Source organism: Nicotiana sylvestris, chromosome 1 (assembly GCF_000393655.2).
Source record: "Nicotiana sylvestris chromosome 1, ASM39365v2, whole genome shotgun sequence".
In the NCBI taxonomy this organism is placed as follows: Eukaryota; Viridiplantae; Streptophyta; class Magnoliopsida; order Solanales; family Solanaceae; genus Nicotiana; species Nicotiana sylvestris.
Window position 1 is genome coordinate 10,587,038 of NC_091057.1, and position 23,119 is coordinate 10,610,156.

General features: G+C 36.1%; 1 protein-coding gene and 1 pseudogene across 1 annotated transcript; one reads left to right on the forward strand and one right to left on the reverse strand.

Annotated features, from left to right (window-relative positions):
- Nucleotides 1–201: 201 nt before the first annotated feature.
- LOC104233433 (sesquiterpene synthase 14b-like) lies at nt 202–6,424 on the forward strand (annotated as a pseudogene).
- A 2,791-nt stretch (nt 6,425–9,215) lies between these two features.
- Nucleotides 9,216–12,875, reverse strand: LOC104233428 (uncharacterized). Its single transcript, XM_009786825.2, has 6 exons — nt 12,565–12,875; nt 12,250–12,354; nt 10,556–10,908; nt 10,126–10,221; nt 9,827–9,886; nt 9,216–9,741 (listed from the first exon to the last, which is right to left on the reverse strand). Exons 2-6 carry the CDS (start codon nt 12,347–12,349, stop codon nt 9,541–9,543), a joined length of 810 nt encoding a protein of 269 aa, XP_009785127.1. The 5' UTR covers nt 12,350–12,354; nt 12,565–12,875; the 3' UTR covers nt 9,216–9,540.
- Nucleotides 12,876–23,119: the final 10,244 nt, after the last annotated feature.

Sequence of the window (23,119 nt, forward strand, 5' to 3'; positions counted from 1 at the left end):
ACTGGTATAATATGAGTTATCTTCTCTAGGTGCCCTAACACACCTTAATCTGTTAGGTGGAGACTCAAATCAATTCCTTTTTCCTACCCTTTCAAAAGAGTTGTCAAACATCGAAACCCTATTTCGCAAGAAAAAGGGAGCGCGACAGTGACATCTGAGAATATACTATCACGTTGTATCTACCAAAATTCGGTCAAACGAATGCATTCAGATGTGAGATTTAAAGAAAGAGAAGAAGCCATGGATTCCGGCATCTCCCTTAGATCCAGATCTGATGACGCCTCCGATATTCTTCCTCCATTGTTTTCACTGCCAATAATGGACCCATCACAACTTTGCGATTTTCAGATCCATCTAACGATGGATATGAGAGAAGGGAAGAAAGAGAAAGGTTGCTGGATCCGATGATGGAGACAAAAGAATGGAAGAGAGAAAGAAGAGGTTGTTTGGTTGGGCTCCGATAGAGCTTAGCTAGAGAATATGACCGGCAGCGACGAAGATGGAAGGCGACCTTGCCGAGGGCAAAAATATAGGGAAAAAGGAGAGAGTTGAGGGAGAAGAGAAAGATAGTTGAGGGAAAAGATTGATAAAAATTGTTATGCTTGTTCATAGTCTGGGGCGAAGTCTGAAGCCTAGATTTTCCCTATTCTGTCTTGGTCCAAAGTCCAAATTATTAATCTACTCAATAGCAGGTCATCTAGTAGCTCTATCAAACATTGAAATCTCTTATGATAAATTTGTTCAATTATAACGCAAGAAAACAAAACTGCACTTGGTTTTATAGCCCACAAAAATTTATTATACAACAAGAGCATTTGACCCTTTTTTTTTTTTGGATAACCGTGGTGTACCCAGGGGCGGACCCACGTGGTGTCAAGGGGGTTCAGTTGAACCCGCTTTGTAAAAATATTATACTGCATATATAGGTAAATAATATTTAAAACGAAGAATATACGTATAAAAATAATATTTGAACTCACTTAAACAAAGTGAGATCTAAAAAAAATATTCCATAGTTTAATCAACTTTAAAAAAAAAAAAAAGTAAACTTATCCACAAAGTAATTTTGGTTCGTTCTTCCTTAAATTTTAACATGCAAGTATATTTATCGAAATCATTTCTAATCTGTTAGTTTAATTTAATTATTAATGCTTAATTATTTTATACTAATTTTCTGCTTTGGTGTATAGCTCTTTTTTCACTGTTATTGGTTTAGCATTGAGAAGTCTTTTTAATTCTCTTTTTTTTTCAAGTAACAACTTCTTAATAATAACAAAATATTTAAATATCTTAGGGTTAATAAACTTTTGTTAACTTAAATAGAAAGTAGATAAATTTGTTGTACCTTTTTTCAAAATATTTTCAACTTTGTTAAAATTCTAGTGTGCCAACTTTAAAATGAATTTATTTTGAGATTGTGTAACAAAAAGAAAAATAAGTTATCGAATCATGCTTGTCATCAATCAAATGTTGATACTATTAGCTACCGTCATCATTTATTGAACCCGTTTATACAGAATTCTGGGTCCGTCACTGAATGTACCTCGAGTAAGTCAACAGAATACCAACTATGAGAGGAAGATAAACTATTACGAGCAGATAAGGAAAAATCGTGAAGAAAAAAGTTTCCATCGACGGTGGATATTAGTTAAACTCATTGACTAAACATATGCAAATGTGATCTTTAATATTCTTTATATAATGATAGGCAATCCACAGTCTATGCAATTTGTTTGGCGGATCTAATAAATTATTTGTTGAATTTTGATTTGCCAAAGCCGAATTTGAGACATTCTTAATTATCTAAACATAGAAACTGAAGTTTTAATATTTATGCCTAAACTTCATACATCTTTACATAACCTCCTAATTTGACTTCATTTTATATTTGCACTATAAATACTTCCACCATACAAGTAGTAAATCTCACAAGTTTAATTATACAATTACCAGAAAAAACTATTAGAGAGTGCAACAAACAATGGTTGCTTTTTCAATCAGCTGTTGTCACTTGGGAAATATTCAATCAATATTTTGGGGTTGTTCTCATAATTTTCTCCACAAAAATAACTCTAAACTCACAGTAAAACATACGTATTCATCATATGACAGTTCTATAGGAAGGGAGAAAAATATGAGTCATTTGAATATGAGTGCAGCAATGGTTGATAATACTTCCAGCAGTAGTCTGGGGAGACTATTTCCTCTCCTACACTCAACTCAGGGTATGACATAACCAATATACATAAATTATACACAAATTATTCATGCTGTATAAACTTTTTGTGCTTAAACTATAATTAGTTTAGGGGACATTTTATGTTGAGGTTATTAATTTTTGAATCTTTCCAACCAATGAACCCTTTAACGTAATAAATACAGTCGAATCACTCTATAACAGCCGGATTTTTTTGGAGTGTACGTTGTTATAGAGAATATATATTACTAACATAACATGAAAATTGATTCCATAAAAAACTTGGCTTTTATAGTGAATGAATATTATATAGTGATGTTATATAAAGGTCTGACTATATTTTTACAAGAGAACAAATAATAATGCTTAACTTTTGGTGCAGGAAATTAGTAGCCAAGAAAGAGTTGAACTTGAAGAGTTGAACTTGAAGAATTGAAAGAAAAAGTCAGACAAATGCTAGTTGAAACACCTGATAATAGTATACAAAAACTTGAATTGATTGATACAATCCAACGATTGGGAGTTTCATATCATTTTAAAAATGAGATTCAAACATCCATTAAGAACATCTTTGATGCGTCCCAACAGAGTGAAAATGAAGATGACAACCTTTATGTTGTCGCTCTTCGTTTTCGACTACTGAGACAACAAAGGCATTTCATGTCTTCTGGTACATAACCTTCTAGCTCCGCTCCTGTTGTAACTAGTTTAATATCTCTCATATATTAATTACCATGACATTAAATCAGATGTGTTCAAGAAATTCACCAACAAAGATGGAAAGTTCATGGAAACACTGACCAAAGATGTACAAGGATTATTAAGTTTATATGAAGCAGCACATTTAAGAGTACACGAGGAAGATATTCTTGAACAAGCTCTGAGTTTTACACTCACTAATTTGGAGTCAATGGGCCCTAAATTGAGCAATTCATCACTTAAGACCCAAGTCAGTGCAGCCCTAAGTCAGCCCATTCATACAAATCTACCAAGGATGACAGCAAGAAAATACATATCTATTTATGAGAACATTGAACCTCAAAATAATTTGGATTTGCTTTTTAAATTTGCAAAATTAGATTTTAACATTGTGCAAAAGGTGCATCAAAGAGAGCTTGGCGAGCTTACAAGGTACATACATTATTATTTTCTCCTCTTCATTCACATGAATATAGTATATACTAGTAACAATGGACGGATTGAATCAGTCATAATGGGTCAAATTAATAGTAAAAGAAATATATTTTTTTAGTCACTCTAAAAAATAATAGCCGATAATTATATATATATGTGTGTTATTAACAAAAAAATATACATATTATATACATTTTTGGGCTAGTGATTATATATATTTTTTGGCTAGCGCATGTAATTAGTTTCGGCCAACCAACTAATTTTATATTAATTGATAAACATGTCATGATCCAAAGTTTTTTTGGGTCAAATAAATGGTCATAATTTAACCTCCCCTCCCCCCACCACCACCACCACCACCACCACACACACACATCCAAACTGATCTCCTCCTTTCGACTTTTTTATTTTTCAAAAAAAATCGTGAAAGTTAATGTATTTTTCTGAAAGTAGTAGCTTAAGTTGATCTTTAAATTTACATAATTCTCAATCTTCGGACATGATTTTATATGTTTGATTTGTGTTATATTTTGACCTGTCGATTAACACTATCTTTTACCCATTTTGACTCAATAAATGGGTCCTTTTGAGTTAAATCCATTGAATCAAGTCAACAAATGAGTCATGATCTAAGTCGTTTAACTTGGGTGGGTTGCTAAAAAATGGGTTGGCAATATCACCTCTAGCTAGTATATACATGTATATACTACGAATAATGCTATAGAAATGTAACTAATTAACCAATACTTTTGTACTATAGGTGGTGGAAAGATCTTATAGAGCAATTTCCATATGCAAGAGATAGATTGGTGGAATGTCACTTTTATACCGTAGGAATCTACTTTGAGCCTCAATATAGTCGTGCAAGAGAATTGATGACAAAAGTACTCACCATATACACCATTATTGATGACACTTACGATGCTTTTGCAACTTATGATGAACTTGTACCTTTTACCGATGCAATCGATAGATACGGGTATGTTTTTACTGCCTAAACATAATTGATCATTTAATTCTCTCATTGATGAGTAAGAAAAAATTATATGTCAATTATGTACATGTTACTTTCTCACGAGAAGATTTGTATAAAAATATGAAATTAGCTTGTGACTTTGGTCCAAATCTTTAATGCAGATGTGACATTAGTGCCATGGGTTCAATACCGCCCAGTCTGAAACCTACTTATCAAGCCCTTGTAGACCTTGATACTCAAATAGAAGAAAAACTTATCAGAGAAGGTACATTGGATCGTCTCTACTATGCAAAACTTGAGGTAAGCTCCCTTAGCTTCATTTCTTTTGAATCAAACCTTAGTTACCTTACCATAGCTTCATTACAACAACAACAACAACAAAAGCAGTGTAGTTTCACAGGTGGAGTCTTACCATAGCTTCATTAATTAGTTTAATTAACTAAGTTATAGTGAAGAAATGAAAAGAGTAGTGGGGAAGGAAACATCCAAAATCTAAAAGAAGACATGATATATACGCTAACTACTAGAAAATCGCCTAAAACCGTCTAGAAATACCGATCGAAATTGGCCGAAAAATTGAAAAAATCGACTAATTTTCGATCGACTTTAATTAGTTGAAATAGGCTGGTCGGTAATAAGTAGCAGTTGAAGTCGGCCGTAATTTCCTACAAATTTTAGTCGGTCAATAAAATTTCACAAGCGACCAAAAAAGAAAAAAGATGTCGTAACTACGGTCGGTATTTTATTTATGCAATTAAAAAATGCATCATCTGAGAATCGAATCGGGGTCTCTACTGTGGCAGGATACTATTCTACCACAAGAGCATTGGTACATTTTGGTTTAAGACTATCTTTTATTTTATTTGTACTCTTTAAGTGCATTTTTGCGCGAAAATAACCGACCCATTTTGATCGATTTCATTAAAAATATAAAATTATCGACCGAAATCGGTCGATTTTTTAAAATGAACGACTGAAATAACCGCCCGATTTCGGTAAGTTTTTTTAATTTATTTTATATGAAAAACTAACCAAAGTTGGTCGGTTTCTTAAAAAATAAATTTCGGAGGACGCCAAAATAATTTCTTGTATTTTTGCGCTAAAGAAAGCCAACCACTCGTTTAAAAGATTAAGCTATACTTAGACAAAACAAATATTTTACTTAATTATGTTTTCAATAAGCCTTTTACATGCGAACTTGATGCTTTTTCATGTGCCAAGCACGTGAAATTTATTTTTGATACAAATATAGGAGCTTTGTAATGTAGAATTGTGTGACCGCCTCATCTAAAAGCTTTAGACGTTAGAGAGAATAGACTTTTAATTATTCACATAATTATATCTTCAAGATTATATAGTTTACATTTTTGTTTTATTTTCCTTCGTAGATGAAAAAAGTAGCTAGAGCGTATTTCAAGGAAGCAGAATGGTTAAATGTTGGCTATATTCCAAAATGTGACGAGTATATGAAGAATGCAAATATAAGTACTACTTGTATGATGAGTGCAACAATTTCCTTGGCTATTATGGAGGAACATATAACCAAAGAGACTTTTGAATGGATGATAAATGAGCCTTTGATTCTTCAAGCTTCATCAGCAATCAACAGATTAAAGGGAGATTGTATTGGACATAATGTAAGTATTACACTATATTTAATTTCCAGTTCGCAACTTTTTCCCCTAAAAAAATAAATTGTATAATCATCTCATCTAAAAACTTAAGTTGCGAGAGTGAGTTCGCTTTTGATTAACTTAGTTATATTCTCAACACGCCCTTCACATATAATATCTGTATTGAGTATTGAAATATATTGAGTGCAGTTGGAACGCCATAGAAAGCATATAGCTTCATTCATAGAATGCTACATGAAAGAATTTGGAGGTTCAAAGCAAGATGCATATGCTGAGGCTCAGAAAAAAATTACTAATGCATGGAAAGACATGAACAAGGACTTTCTTTGTTCTACTCATGATGAAGTACCAACGTTTGCTCTTGAATTGGTTATAAATATAGCACGCGTGGCATATATTTTCGAAGAAAATGATTTTGCAAGTGCCCAAGGCGAATTTAAAGACAAGATTAACCTGTTGTTTGTTGAGCCTGTCAATGTTTGAGAATAATTTGAAGCAAAATAATGTAGTTTGAGAACATAGGAATAACATAAGTACTTCTATTACTTAGTGGATGGTGAAAAATGATGTATTGAATAAATTATCTTTAGTTTATCAAAGAAGAGAGTGTTTGTGTTGTCTTCATGCTCATATTTGTATGTTACAATAAAGTATAATTCAATGATCCACACCCAGTCCGTGGAGGAAAATTTATCGGTGAGAGCTCTCTTTCTAAATGTCCCGATTTTGCTTTCTCAAACCACTAGATAACGGTCAGGTATTACTGAATCAAATGTGTTAAACTTAATATAGTAAAGAAAAAATGTATATGATACATTCAGCATAATCTAAGAAATGATCAAAATAGAAATGATGTTCGAAATTAATTTTATTAAGTCATATTGAAGCCTATTTGTTTCCACTTTTTTATTTCAATGTTTGCTACATTACTTTCAAGCCTTGAACGACTTGAAATAGTCAAACCAATAGATGTGATTATGTTCTAAAGAAAGGAAACTAATGAAATTGAACTAATTGAAAGGAAATATGTGTTGGTTGAGACTTGAGAGATCAAGTTTCTGCCCTTATTTTGAAATTACAAGTACTTCTTTTTATCCATAACCATATTTTTTTAGTTCTTATTATTGTGCTGTAATTATGTCGACTTTTGGAGATTTTGCATGAACTAAGTTTTTTTTTATTAAGCCATAATATATATTTAAAAACTTATATATTTCTTAGTCAACATGCAGACCATGGTGTCGTCATCCGGCAATTGAGTTAAAATAATATTATTTATGTTATAACTTGAGGATTTGATGAATGATTTGAGTATTTCGTTATGAATTATTGTTAATTTGGACTACAGTTAAACACAAGAAGGGGGTTGAATTATGTCTTGCTTGATTTTCGTGTCTTCAAAGAACTTGGTTCTTTGAACTAGTTAAGCTGACTGAAATAAGAATAATTGCGGAAAAGTAATCAACACAGATTTTTACGTGGAAAACCTCCTTGCTCAAGTGAGTAAAAATCACGACCTACCCAGTAGGATTTTCCTCAAATGTCCACAAACTTCAAAGAGCAGTTTTTAAGTTACAACTCAATAACCAAGGGAACTAACTCTAGTACCCTAACCCCTACAATCAACCCAATTATAGCAACCCCTTTCCAGACTAACTCTAGCCTAGAAAGCTAACAGAAACAAAGTTTTAATGATAACCTATTACAAAACTTTTATGAAAGCAGATAGGTTACAAATCAGAACAAAAGACTCAACGTAACATGTTCTTCAGAAGTACTCAATATGTACTCAACGTAACATGTTCTTCAGAACAAGAAACATGCTCAGTTGGATCGTCAGAAGTACCTTATTGCTTTGCTTGCTATTGTCAGAAGTACTCTCATATTTCATAATAGTACTAAGAGAATACGAGAATAGTACTAGTATTAGTGGTAAGCCTAGGAGAAACTTACAACTACCTGTCAATCTACCACCTTAATCTTCAACATTCACACTTTCCTATCATGGGCCATAACCTCGGTAAGGCCCAGCAATGACTCATAACTATACTAGCAAGTTACATAAAAGACCTTTACTAACACCTTCTAATCAATAAGACAACTGCTCCAACTCCAATTTGGGTTGAGGAGGTAATGTCGTGACTAGGAGTAGCAAAGGGGCGAGGCGGGTCGGATATGGTTCGGATCGAAAACTAGTGATGAAATAATAGATCAATTATCCGACCCGACCCATATTTAATATGAATAAAAAACGGGTTAACCGGCAGATAATATGGGTAACCATATTATCCATGAATTCTTGCATATAATCTCTTTTGGGAAAATTCTTAGTCTCTCTTACTTGAGGAACCGACAAGAGGGGTTGCTCTGATGGTAAGCAACCTCCACTTCCAACCAAGAGGTTGTGAGTTCGAGTCTCCCCAAGAGCAGGGTGGGAAGTTCTTGGAGGGAAGGATGTCGGGGGTCTATTTGGAAACAGCCTCTCTACCGCAGGGTAGGGGTAAGGTCTGCGTACACACTACCCTCCCCAGACCCCACTAAGTGGGATTATACTGGGTTGCTGTTGTTTTTTTACTTGAGGAACCCCCAATTTGAGGCTTTACAAATATAAAAGTTAGACCCATTAGTTATCCATTGGTTACTCATTGGTTATCCATTTTCTAAATGAATAATATGGTTCTTATCCATATTTGACCTATTTTTAAAAAGTTCATTATCCAATCCATTTTTTAATGGATAATATGGATAATTATCTGTTTTCTTTTAACCATTTTGGTGACTCTAACAAACAATTCCGCGTTCACCATATAAGCAAAAACCTGCATTGCTAATCCCAACAATACGTCTTACCAACTAATATCATACACTGTGCGTATACTGGGTAAAGAGATGGACACAATTCAGCATCTCAAGGAAGTTTAGAAGAAACAAGATCAAGCACAGGAAGCTAACTACGAATAAAAGCAAATACATGATTTCAACTTTCCAGATATTTAATAAATTTCTTAACACAAATTCAACTGTTTGAGCTAAAACTACTAGGTTCGGCAGAACCGGGCTTCAGACTTTAACCCTGACTATGAACAAGCATAACTGGAAAGCACAATTAATTTGTACTAAAAATCACGTGGAAGAAGTCTAAAATAGCAAATAAGGATGATGTGTGCTAGAACTATCAAAAGAATCTTCTATGCAACTCTTCATTCAGTGAGTTAGAAATAAATCGAATGACCAAACAAAAATGGGCAGCAGCATGCTACTATGACAGGAAACAACCTGAAAAGACTGTAAATTCTTATTGATGATTATGCTGTTTCATGAATTTCATAAATTTTCAGCAATGTAAATAACTAGACTGGATGAACACACTGTCAACACTGTTAAATTTCTGCATTCCCCAAAGCTGCAGTCTCCTACAATCTGAAATTAGTTCAATGGAACCCATGTGTATTCTGTATTAAGCGCTATGTAATTTGAAACAAAATCTCAGCTAATAGAGAGAGCATTGTTTACAGGCATTTCATCGCCACAGCTGAGAATACACAGGGATAACGTCCACCTTGGATAAAGCAAAGAACTAGTAATAGTATTTTCCAGGATTAAAGAGGCTCCCGACCAGTGTCTGTTTCGACAAAATTGGGATCGTACAGCTCATATTCATAATCTGCATCAAGGTTCTCCATTGTTCTGCCAAATACAAACTGCTTTGTTCCCATAGTGGTGAAAGGCATCAGACCAAAAGCTCGGGCAGTTTTGATCTCCCTGGCAATCTTTCTTTGAGCCTTAGCACTAATTTTAGTCTATACATGACCAAAAAGAAAAAAATAAGAGACATTTCACGTAGTTGGTCCCTAAATCAACTAGTTGATGGATTTGATTACGAACCTTGCTCCTCTTGATAATAATTCCAGCCTCCGTGATGAAGTTAGCTAGGAACCTCACATTCTGAATTTGCAAATTTGTTAAACGTATAAATCAGATAAGGAGTCAGAAAGTTCAAGACAACATCCGAGTACTTGGAAACTAAGTAAAAATGAACTAACCAACGGGGCAAATTAGGCTAAGAATATCAAATAAGCAATATACATATTTGATGGTGTTTCCGCATGCAGATAGTTGGGTGCATACACAGTTACATGTTAAAGACATATATGGTCAAAAGATGTGGAACCAATAATACTAACCCTGAAATCAGCTTTGCGTAAAACTTCCTCTGTCGTAGTTTCAAATTCATCCCTTTTCATGGGCTTGCGAACTCCTGGTTTTCTAAGATCAAGATCCTGCAGATAATAATGAAAAGCTTAGAGGTGGACATGAGAACACCATAGATTCTAACAGTGCAAACGAGAGCTGGTTGAATTATGGCGACAAATTAATGCCATCCATAGTTCTGCTCGTGCCACAAAGAATGAGGTATGAAAACACGGTATACTAGGAATAAACATTTAGAACATACAATTCTAGCACAGCTCAAACATTTAAATGTTTCATGGAAGCTGTTTACATGCAAAAACGAGTGCAAAATATACAGAAAACACACTGAGACATCCTCAGATTAAAATATGACACTCAAGATGCTGAATGCATGCAAGAAATGCTACCTCTTAATCATACCTTGATATCATAAGTGTTCCCGGGCCAAAAGGTCATATCTGCTCTGTAAGCATAATCATCCTTGTCTATTTCATCAGGATCAAACTTAAAATATGTGGCTGCTTCCTTCAGTTTACCATCCATCCCATCTGATAATGAATCAAAACTCTCATCCAGACCATCGAGGAAACTAGATCTGTTTCCAGTACTGAATGTGGAGCCCGGACCAGATCTATCGTAAGACTTTTCAGCCCTGTCAAGCTTTCTGAAAAAGGAGTTTGGACTTGGCCTGTTTCCGGTACTATCACCAAAAATTCGTCTTTCAAAATCTTCAGTAGACTCAAATGAGTTGGTGTTTTGCTTATCATCAGGGACTGTGCAGGGACAAAAAAAGTTGTCCATTACCAGGGATGTAGATATAAAAAGAGAACGTGAACATACATGAAAAAGTTGATGACGACCAATGTTGAAGAAACACATTATGATATCCAGAATAAAGACTCGTAACGTCAGTTTAGTTCGTACAATATGAAAGGCAGACAATTCCCAAAAGAAAAGTGTGGCCAGTCAAACATCATGTATCCAAAAGATGCTTGATCACGTTAGAATTCTTTCTGCTATTCAATCACACGATGCACATTTTCATTGTGTCTCCAATGTGTTCACATGTTTACAACTCAACAATTTTTTCAAGTGTTTCTTCAGGGAAGATGCATAATAATATACTTAAATGAGATGACAGCCAAAGGTGAGTCTCGTAATAGACCCTTATTTGTTCTTTTGTTCTCTAACCTTTACTTTTTCCTCGCCACTTTTTTTTAAATATCAACATTTATGAGCTTTCTTCATCCAAGAGATTCATTCGGACAAGGGAAGATCTTCCGCTTTTAATGCCATAGCATCAGTACTTGACCTCAAAGCTCTTTTTTTATTTGGTTGAGAAAAAGTAAAATTTGTATTCAGTAAAGCACTAAGGAAGTGCTTTTATAGATCTCGCCCTTAAACGTCCATTCTCCTAGAGTTTCAAAGCGGTTCTCACTCTCAGCGCATCCTTTTTAAGCCAAAATCAACCAGGGCAAGAATACCATGGTCGTACAAAGGGGAGCAGGTCAAATTCCAACACTATAGCCTTCAAAAAGTTTAAAGGATAGATCCAAAATGACCACTAGGCCACACCCTTGGATGCAGATAGTCTAATATTCAACATTATATTGTGATCTACTCCTTATTTTACAAAAATTACATGCTTCTTGGATCCTCCTCAAGCTATGCAACTTATAATTCTTTGTGAATAGAAACACATGAATAGTTTGTCTAAAAGCTGGCTATCTCCACTCCTCAAATTATCAGAAAAATCGGCAAAAAAAGGTCGGTCAAGCCATAGAAGCTTTCACTCTTCAAGTGATATTCAATCATCAAAAACATAGTCTCCTATAGCTTTGTAGACTAGCAAGCACATACCTCATTTTGAACAATTAATCAAAGGTTTAAATCTTTTTGCTTAAAAAATTAAACAAGTATCCAAACAGAACATAAAAACCCAAAACTATGAAATTTGATAGAGAATTGAACAAATATACCTAATCTAAGCTTAATTAGGTGAATTAAAATACTGCAGAACAACGATAATAGAATTTAAAAAAAAAACTAAAACTTACACATTTTTCAGCTATAAAAATGGCAAATTTGATAGAGGATTGAATAAATATACCTACCAAAATTTGGAAGTGCAGAAAAGGTCCTGAAAACTTGAGGATACTGATTAGAGGAACGAGATAAGCAAGCATTCGCAGTCCATTTGATGAAAAGCCTCATTTTGCCTACAATAATGCAAAATCACATTACCTTTATATGGACAAACCATTCGATTTTATAATTGGATTCATAATCATAAAATATTAAGTAACAAATACTTGCAAGAGGCAATTTCGCTTTTCCTACTGGGTCAGAAACAGCAAAAAACAGAGAGGGCATAAACCTAGAGCTAGAGTCAGAATCTACCAAAATGATGAAAATTGAGGAATGAGAACCTGTTGAGTGTTGAAAACTTGAATTCTTGCCGAGAGGAGACGGCGAGGACGGAGAGGCGTCGTCGGAGCAGTCGCAAGCTCAGAGTCGTCGTTCTCGTCGAGGAGGGAGAAATGAGAAGTGAGAAATTGAGAACCCTAACCTATTTTGTGTAATTGGTTGGCCTAGGCTTTTTGTAACTAGGTAAACGAATAACCTCATTAAACTTACAATAATCCTTTGCTAATATCAATAACGAAAAGTTATATCCTATAAAAACTAAAAGTATTAAGGATATTTCAATATAAATTACTCCCTCCGCCTCAAATTATCTATTGTGTTTTTGTTTTACAAGCTTTTTAAGAAAATACTTCCTTCGATTCACAATAAGTGACCAGTTCCTTTTAGCACGCCCATTAAGAAAATACTAAATCTTATACAAAAATACCTAGTATGACTAAACTACCCTTATTAAATATTGGTCACATTGTTATAGTGAGGAGTGAAAAAACTTTTTAGGGATATGCACATAAAGGTAAGAGTAAAAACAGATTAAATTTTTTCTTGATTACCTAACTGGATAATTATTTTGAACCAAAATGAAAAATTAAACTGATCACTTAGTGTGAACCGGAGGGAGTAATAATTAGGAGGTATTTTTAACTATTTTTTCCCTTATTTTTGTCTATCACAATATCATCCCGTAATTGAGGTATTTGTAGTATTCAAAAATATTTACTACTAAGGGTAAAATAAAAAAAGTAATTAAATTTGTCTTCAAATTCTAAATTGAGAAATAATTTGAGACAATCATTTTTAGAAATCATGACATATAATTTAAGACAAAAAAATTAGTAGATTTGACATCGTTACATATTTCAAGAAGACAAGAACCTCTCATAAATGATTACAAAAGTCTTCTACGTCTTTATCACTTTTATCTTCTAAGTATTTATCTATTGCAACATCTATTCCTTGATATAATTGAATAGCCAATATTGAATGATCTTTCATGAAATAATGAAGCATTATTTTCTCTATTTTTTTCTATAGGAAAAGTATAGAATATTCAATTTCATGGCATGTATATTCGTTCTAAAGAACTTCATAATGTGAAGGTTACGTAAAATCGTCACCATTGAGATTATCTTTAATTTAAATAATTTAGACATGTTAATAAACAACACAACAAAATTTTTGCCTAAAAGTAAAATCAATGACAATCTAAATTAGAAAATTTCAAGCACAATGTTCTTCCAATACTATTAGTCTTTGGCTAATAAAGACACGCAAAAAAAAAACCAAAAAAGCAGCATACAAAGGCAGATCACAAAGAAAAAGAAGACAAAATAGATTGCATATACTAAACAATTGTGATGTATTGTTCTCCCAGAAACTTTTACAAAATGTCATCAATAGATTATGTCGAGTTTTGAGATTTTGATGATTAACAAAGTTTGTTTAGATGCAATATTCGAAGAACGAGGTCCTCAACGTAGCTGCTTAATTGTTCTAAGAATCAGCTCCTCAAGGTAAAGGACCAGTTCCGCTGGTTGATGATTGTATGTTTGTGCAAGACAATAATTTTATCTCAAAGTTACCCAGATTTGATGGAAAACCGTTATTGCATGTTATAAGGGTTGTTGGCCAAGAAGATACGATTAAATCAGCAAGAGACAAGAGTTCCAAAACTTGTAGAGTCCTTGGAACAGTAGGAGTCCTATCAAAGGAGAAGCTGACTATGCATAGGACTCCTAGAAGATCTTGAAGTCCAGGCATTTAAATACTACTATCTATTTTGGACTACTAAGATTATTCTTTTATACATCAACAAAAGAACTATATTTTGTTCAATCTAGTCAAGTACCAGTATTGTGTTCTTCTTGAGTCAATCTAGTGAATATGTTTTAGGAAATTGAGTTGTAATCAAGTGTCACCAACAATTAGTGAGTTGGAGTGAGTGTTTGCTTTACAAGTTAGAGTAAGTTGTAAATCAAATAGTCGTAGTAGAAGTACTAGAGGGTATTGAATTATACTCTTGTAATTGATATATTTTGGTTCATTGTTCTAGTGGAGTTGAAGTTGAAAATCCTACGTAGTAGGTCGTGATTTTTACACCTTTTGAGCCGGGTGATTTTTCACGTAAAAATCAATATGTTTACTTTACTGCTTATTTTACTTCACGTTTAAGGAACACGGTAAAGAACCAAGTTCTTTAGTAATTCATACGGGCACTCAAACTAACAATTGGTAGTAGATCAGGTTGTCTCATACACGCGCGGCTAACACCCAGAGAGATCTTGCAAGCAAGATGCGTGCTCCACCCGGAATTAATAAAGGACAATCAACTACCAGACCACCCTTGTTCAATAAAAAATATTACAGTTGGTGGAAAGCAAGAATGGAAGACTTCTTGACATCTGAAGAATATGAACTATGGACCATAGTGAACCAAGTCCCATTGGCTCATACTAAACAAAATGCACAAAATAAAATAGTTCCTAAGAACCCCTCTAAATTTGTGACAGTAGATTTCAGAATGATAGAGAAGAATGCAAAGGCTAAGAAAATCCTTATCTATGGACTTGGTCTTGATGAGTACAACAGAATTTTTGCATGCTCTAATGCAAAGCAGATATGGGATGCACTTCAACTGCTCATGAAGGAACAAACCAAGTGAAGAGATCAAGGATAAAACTACTTATGAGAAACTATGAGCTCTTCTCCATGAAGGAGTCTGAGACCATCTAGGAGATGATAACTAGGTTTACCATAATAACGAATGAACTAAAATCACTTGGAAATGTGTTTACCTCAAAAGAGTTGGTCAGCAAAGTTCTAAGGATCCTTCCAGCTTCATCGAAATCAAAAGTCACAATGATCCAAGAAGCCAAGGAGCTGGATAAAATCTCTCTTAATGGGTTGGTTAAAAACTTAAAGACTCATGAAATTAGGAAGATAGAACTGTGCAAGGAAGAACCAAAGAGGGATAAGATCTTAGTTCTTAAAGCGTATGAAAGATGAATCTGATAATGATGATCCTGATCTAGCAATGTTTGCTAAGTTCAAGAGGTTCATGAAGAACTCCAAAAGTGCATCTAAGAGAGAGACCAGCGGTAAGCCTACGCATTGACAAAGCTAATTATGATGGGTGCTATAAGTGTAGCAAGCTAGACTACAATGTCAAGGACTACCCAATATGGGAAATTTAGTGGAGGAAAGAACGAGCTGAAAAGGAGAAACGGGAGAGATGAGAGAAAATGGTTCCAACAAAAGAAAATCCTAGGTAAAGAATTTACTGAAGCAATGAATCCTGATCGTTGCACTGTGTAGGTTCTTGCAGTCTCTATAGTCGGGCATGTTGTGGCCCTGTTGGGCACGCTCACTAGCGTATCGGTCATGATGCTTCAAGGAGCTTTTTTACGGTCGGCGACGTCCCTTCTTCGGTGGGATTAGCAATGCAGGTTTTTGTTTATATGGTGAATGCAGAATTGTTTGTTAGAGTCACAACATTTAGCTTATGCTTTAGTTTAAGTTTCTGTAGACACATCACATACTCTGCTCATGTATTACCTCTTCAACCTAAATTGGAGTTGGAGCAGTTGTCTTCCTAATTCAAAGGTGTTAGTAAAGGCCTTTTATGTAACTTGCTAGTATAGTTATGAGTCATTCCTTAGGCCTTACGGAGGGCATGACCCACGATAGGAAGGTGTGAAGGTCGTAATTAAGTTGGTAGGTAGTTGTGAGTTTCTCCTATGCTTACTAGTAGTACTAGTACTATTCTAGTATTCTCTTAGTATTATTATGAAATATTGAGAGTACTTCTGACACTAGCAAGCAAAGGAATAAGGTACTTCTGAAGATCCAACTTAATCAATTGAAGAATAGGTTCTTGAATATAAAGTTGCTCGAATTCTTAGTTGTTAGGTTGAGTCTTTTATTTTGATTTGTAACCAATAAATCTGCTTTCATAAAAGTTTTGTAATAGGTTATCATTAAGACTTTGTTTCTGTTAGCTTTCTAGGCTAGAGTTAGTCTGGAAAGGGGTTGCTAAAATTGGGTTAATTGTGGGGGGTTAGGATACTAGAGTTAATTCCATTGATTATTGAGTTATAACCTAAAAATTGCTCTTTGAATATCACTATCCGAAATTCCTACCATCGGGGTCGTGATGGCGCCTAACATCGCACTCGCAAGGAAAGCCAACGCTAGAGTTTTATTCACCTTTTTCCTTCATTTCATAGATTAAAATTAACAAAGCTAAATCAAGCCGAAATAAATGTGAAAGTACGTAATTCACATGTTATCTATATACTATTAACAATACCATAATTGTTACCACCCAGAAACTGGTGTCACAATCCACGAACATACTATGAATATCTACAAACATTGGTCTGAATGCTTTGAAAGAAAAGAAAATAAGAATGTAGAAACACAGGAGGGGACACCAGGGCCTGCGGACGCCAACAGGTCTACCTTGGGTCTCCTAGATGAAATGTCTTCAACCGACCTCTCGATCAGCCACTACCAGCTCCAAAATCTGCACAGAAAGTGCAGAGTGCAGTATCAGTACAACCGACCCCATATAGTGGTAAGTGTCAAGCTTAACCTCGACGAAATAGTGACAAGGCTACGTCGGTGCAGTTACAATATAAACTGTATACGGTGCATAATAAAACAGAAAGAAGAACGAAACAAATGAATAGTAACTTGCAAGGAAAGAATACAAAACTCTGGTATCTCATCAATAACCAGCTATAGCCAATCCTTAAATGTAAAGCCAAATTACAGAATAACTTGTACAGAAGAAGAAAGGTACATAAACACATAAATTGATGTGGCGCGCATCCCGATCCCACCACATAATCAATATCAATGTGAATATTCACCCTTATTACTCCATTCAATCCACCCTTATTCCTCCTGTTGCGGCGTGCAACCCGATCCTACCGTACAATAGTAATTTATCCTTATTTCTCCTCAACATACCACCCTTATTACTCATATTGCAGCGTGCAACCCTATCCATCAGACAATAGTAATTCACCCTTATTGCTCCTCAACATATCACCATTATTCCTCATGTTGCGGCGCGCATCCCGATCCCACCATATCAGTACCAATCACACAATAAGAATGGGAATTTCACAATTTAGCTCAAAACCTTCCACAATATTCAAGCCTCAAATCAAAGCAAACAGAAGGATATACAATTTTGATACTTCACTCAATTGATACCACACAACGAAACTAACCAAAATATACCATGAAACACCGATAAACCAACTTAAACCAATAATGAAATACAATGAAACTATTTAATAGTTAATACCTTCAATAAAGAAAACAACATTTAACAAGAAGTAATTAAACGTGGAAACAACAATAAGCATGTAGCAGTTAAGACATGAAGACAATACATTAAGAACGGGGAAGGAAACAGGCTAAATAGATAATTTGGCAGCGCATAGGTACTCGTCACCTCACATATATGCCACACACATAGATTTTCACATAGCAATTAAGTCGAGGATCCCTAATCCCTCAAGTCAAAGTTAGACACAATGCTTACATCGATCCAACGCTCAATTACCGCTTTTCCTTTAGTTTCCACCTTCGAACCAGTCGTATCTAGTCATAATTAACTTAACAACATCAATTATCGCTAAAGAAATCAATTCCAATGCATAATTATAAGTTTTCCAACATTTCTCCCAAAAAGTCAAAAATCGCCCCCGGGATCACTGGGTTAAAACCCGAAATTCAAACCAAAACCCAATTATCCATTCACCCCTAAGCTTGGATATACAATTGGTTTTGGAATCCGACCTCAATTTGAGGTCTAAATCCCCCAATTTCTACCCAAAATCACCAATTCCACCATGAAAAACCCTAGATTCTAGGATGAAATCTTGTAAAAAGAGGTAAAATATTGAAAGAAACTAGTTAAGAATCACTTACATATGATTTGGGGAAGAAAAAATCTTTGGAAAATCGCCTCTTGTGGTTTAGATTTTGAAAAATGGGAGAATGAATGAAAAATTCCGTCTAAGTCCCTTTATGCACAGTTGCAGATGTCGTATTTGCGACATGAGCTTCGCAATTGCGAAGCTCGCAAATGCGAAGCAGGCATCGCAAATGCAAACCTGTCGCATTTCTGCTTCTGTCGCAAATGCGAACATATTGTTCGCAAATGCAGAGCAGTGATCGCAATTGCGACCACCTTCTTCGCAAATACGAAGCATCCCCTCCCCATATCAACTTTGCAAATGCGAAGGGTTGTTCACATTTGCAATGAGAAGCTCGCAAATGTGACTCAACAGTAATCGCAAATGCGAACCTTGACCTCACATTTAGAAGGTCTGAGGCCTGCAACACAGCTGAAGAACACCAACAATTTTTTTCTAAGTTCCTTTCACTTCGTAGCCTATCCGAAACTCACCCGAACCCTCGGGGCTCCAAACCAAACATGCACATAAGTCTTAATATATCATACAAACTTGTTTGTGTGATCAAATCGCCAAAATAACATCTAAAACTATGAATTTAACACAAAAACACTTGAAATCCCTCTTTTCTCAACCGGATGCCCGAATCACGTCAAATCAACTCCGATTTTCACCAAATTTCACAATCATGACTTAAATATTATTTAAACCTGTACCGAGATCCGTAACCAAAATATGGCCCCGATGCCAACGAGATCAAACATTAATCAAATTCTTTAGATTTTCAGACTTATAATTTTTAACAAAAATTCGTTAGTCGGGCTAGGGACCTCTGAATCCGATTCGAGGCATACGCCCAGGTCCCATATTTCAATACAAACCCATCGGGACTGTTAAAGTACGAGTCTAGGTCCGTTTACTCAAAACGTTGACCGAAGTCAACTAAATCCACTTTTAAAGGCAAAAGTTATTATTTTTCTCAAATTTTCACATAAAAGTTTTCTGGAAATATGCTCGGGCTGTGCACGCAAATAGAGAAGGATTAAAATAAGGTTTTGAAGGCCTCGAAACACGTAATCAAGCTATAAATCATAATATGACCTTTTGGATCATCACATTCTTCACCTCTAAGACAATCGTTCGTCCTCGAACGGACTTAGAAAAGTACCTGAGCTGGTGAAAAGGTGGGATATCTGCTTCGAATATCAGACTCGGACTCCTAAGTAACTGCCTCAATAGGCTGACCTCTCCACTGCACCCGAACCGAAGGATAACTCTTCGATCTCAACTGACGAATCTGTCGGTCTAAAATGGCTACCAGCTCCTCCTCGTAGGTCAAACCATTTTCCAACTAGACAGTATTGAAGTCTAATATGTGGGATGGATCACTATGATCCTTCCGAAACATGGTCACATGGAAGACTGGATGTACCGCTGATAAGCCTGGGGGCAACGCAAGTCTGTAGGCCACCTCTCCCACTCGATCAAGAATCTCAAAAGGCCTGATAAAACTAGGGCTTAACTTTCCCTTCTTCCCAAACTGCATCACACCCTTCATGGCTGACACCCAAAGCAACACTCTCTCTCCGACCATGAATGCCACATCGCGAACCTTACGGTCAGCATAACTCTTCTGTCTGGACTGAGCTGTACGAAGTCTATCCTAAATGATCTTAACCTTATCCAAGACATCTTGTATCAAATATGTACCCAATAATTGAGCCTCCCCTAGCTCAAACTATCCGACCAGTGATCGATACCGTCTACCATACAATGCCTCATAGGGAGCTATCTGGATGCTCGATTGATAACTGTTGTTGTAGGCAAACTCTGCTCACGACAAGAACTGATCCCAAGAACCTCGAAAGTCAATAACACAAGCACAGAGCATATCCTCTAAGATCTAAATAGTACGCTCGGACTGTCCGTCCGTCTAAGGATGAAATGTTATGCTCAACTCGACCTGTGTACCTAACTCACGTTGTACTTCCCTCTATAAATGCAAGGTAAACTGCGTACCTCGATCAAAAATGATAGACACGGTCAAACCATAAAGACGAACGATCTCACAGATATAAATCTCTACCAACCGCTCCGAAGTATCGGAAACTGCAATAGGAATGAAATGCGCTAACTTGGTCAGCGTATCTATAATAACCCAGATTGCATCAAACTTCCTCTAAGTCCGTGGGAGTCCAACAACGAAATCCATGGTGATACACTCCCATTTCCACTCAGGAATCTCTATCTTCCGAAGCAAACCACCAGGCCTCTGATGCTTGTACTTTACTTACTAACAATTTAAACACCGAGCTATATATGCAACAATATCCTTCTTCATCCTCTTACACCAATAATGCTCCTGCAAGTCCTGATACATCTTGGCGGCACCTGGATGAATAGAATACCGGGAACTTTGGGCCTCCTCAAGAATTAACTCACGAAGCCCATCCACATTAGGCACACAAACACGACCCTGCTTCCTCAAAACTCTATCATCTCCAACCGTAACCTGCTTGGTATCACCGTCTGCACCGTGTCCGTAAGGACAAGAAAATGAGGGTCATCATACTTTCACTCCCTGATATGCTCAAACAAGGAAGACCGAGCTACTGTACAAGCTAAAACACGATTAGGCTCAAAAACATCCAACCTCACGAACTGATTGAACAAAGCCTAAACATCTAATGCAAGCGGTCTCTCACCAATTGGAATGTATGCAAGGTTGCCCATACTAGCTGACTTCCTACTCAAAGCATCAGCCACCATATTGCCTTCCCGGGATGATACAAAAGGGTGATATCATAGTCTTTTAATAGCTCCAACCACCTTCTCTGCCTCAAATTGAGCTCCTTTTTCTTGAAAAAATATTGCAAACTCTTGTGATCCGTGAACACCTCACACGACATATAGATAGTGCCTCCAAATCTTCAGCGCGTGAACAATGGCTACTATTTCCAAGTCATGAACTAGGTAATTCTTCTCGTGAATCTTTAGTTGCCGCGAATCATATGCAATAACCTTGCCACTCTGCATCAATGTTGCACCAAGTACAATACGAGATGCATCACAATATACTGTATAAGACCCTAATGCAACACTAACACTGGCACTGTAGTCAAAGCAGTATTAAGCTTCTGAAAGCTTGACTCACACTCGTCCAACCATCTGAACAGGGCACCCTTCAGGGTCAACCTCATCATCGGTGCTGCTATAAATAAGAACCCTTCCATAAATCGATAGTAATAACCCCCTATTCCAAGAAACTCCGGATATCTGTAGCTGATGTCGGTCTAGGCCAGTCCTTGACTACCTCAATCATTTTAGGATCCACCTGCATACCCTCTATTGATATGACGTGACCTAAGAAAGCAACTAAACTCAACCAAAACTCACATTTTGAAAACTTAGCATATAACTAGCTGTCCTTCAGAGTCTGAAGTACGATCCGAAGATGCAGCTCATGCTCCTCTCAGATATGGGAGTAGATCAAGATATCATCAATAAAAACAATCACGAAGGAATCCAGGTAGGGCTTGAACACCCGATTCATCATATCTATAAATGTTGCTAGGGCATTTCTCAGCCCAAATGACATCATTAGAAACTCATAATGCCCATACCGAGTCCGAAAAGCTGTCTTAGGGACATCAGATGCCCTAATCTTCAACTGATGGTAGCCAGACCTCAAATTGATCTTTGAAAACACCTTCGCACCCTGAAGCTGATCAAATAAGACATCAATCCTCGGCAATGGATACTTGTTCTTGGTGGTGACTTTGTTTAACTGCCGATAGTCTATGCACATCCTCATCGACCCATCTTTCTTCTTTACAAATAACATCGGTGCACCCCAGGGCGAGTCACTAGGTCTAATAAAGCCCTTATCAAGCAAATCTTGCAACTGCTCCTTCAATTCTTTCAACTCTTGTAAGGCCCCATGAAAATTTTGTTCAAAACCCGAGATCTCATAGTGCCAAGTTAGGAATATGTGTTAGAAATTCATAAAATTCTTCACCACGGTTCAGAACCTTTTGATTGATCTGTGCATTGAAAAGTTAAGGAATAATGTTTTTCAGAAGAGTGCATTTCTGTGGTCCATTATGCAGTCGCATAATAGCTATGCGGACTGCATAGCCGCCGTAAAGTGAGGCAGTTTGATGGTTAATTTTAAGGTCAACTATGCGGCCAATTATGCGATCGCATAATCAATATGCGGACTGCATCGTCATCGCATAATCTCCTTGGAATTTTGCGAGTGGCAGTTCTACGGTGCATTATGCGACCATAGAACATGTATGTAGACCGTATTCTTGTCGCATACCTGGGTAGTTTGTTTATGTTTTGGGAGCCATTTCGCGGTCCCTTTTGTGGGCTGCATGTCAATTATACGATTGCATATGCGATCATAGATCTGTTTCGGGGCTTCAAATTTCTAAGTTTCTTACCCGACCCCATGTCGATATATTATACACTGCCCTTCATTTTAGGCATTTTTTCTGATACATTTATAGAGAGAGAGAGAGGGTCCTAGAGGGAGAAGGGGTTCTTCATCAACATTTCTCCTACGATCTTGCTTAAACCTTAAAGATTTGTCAAGAAAGGCATCTAGGTCTTCTTCCTAAAA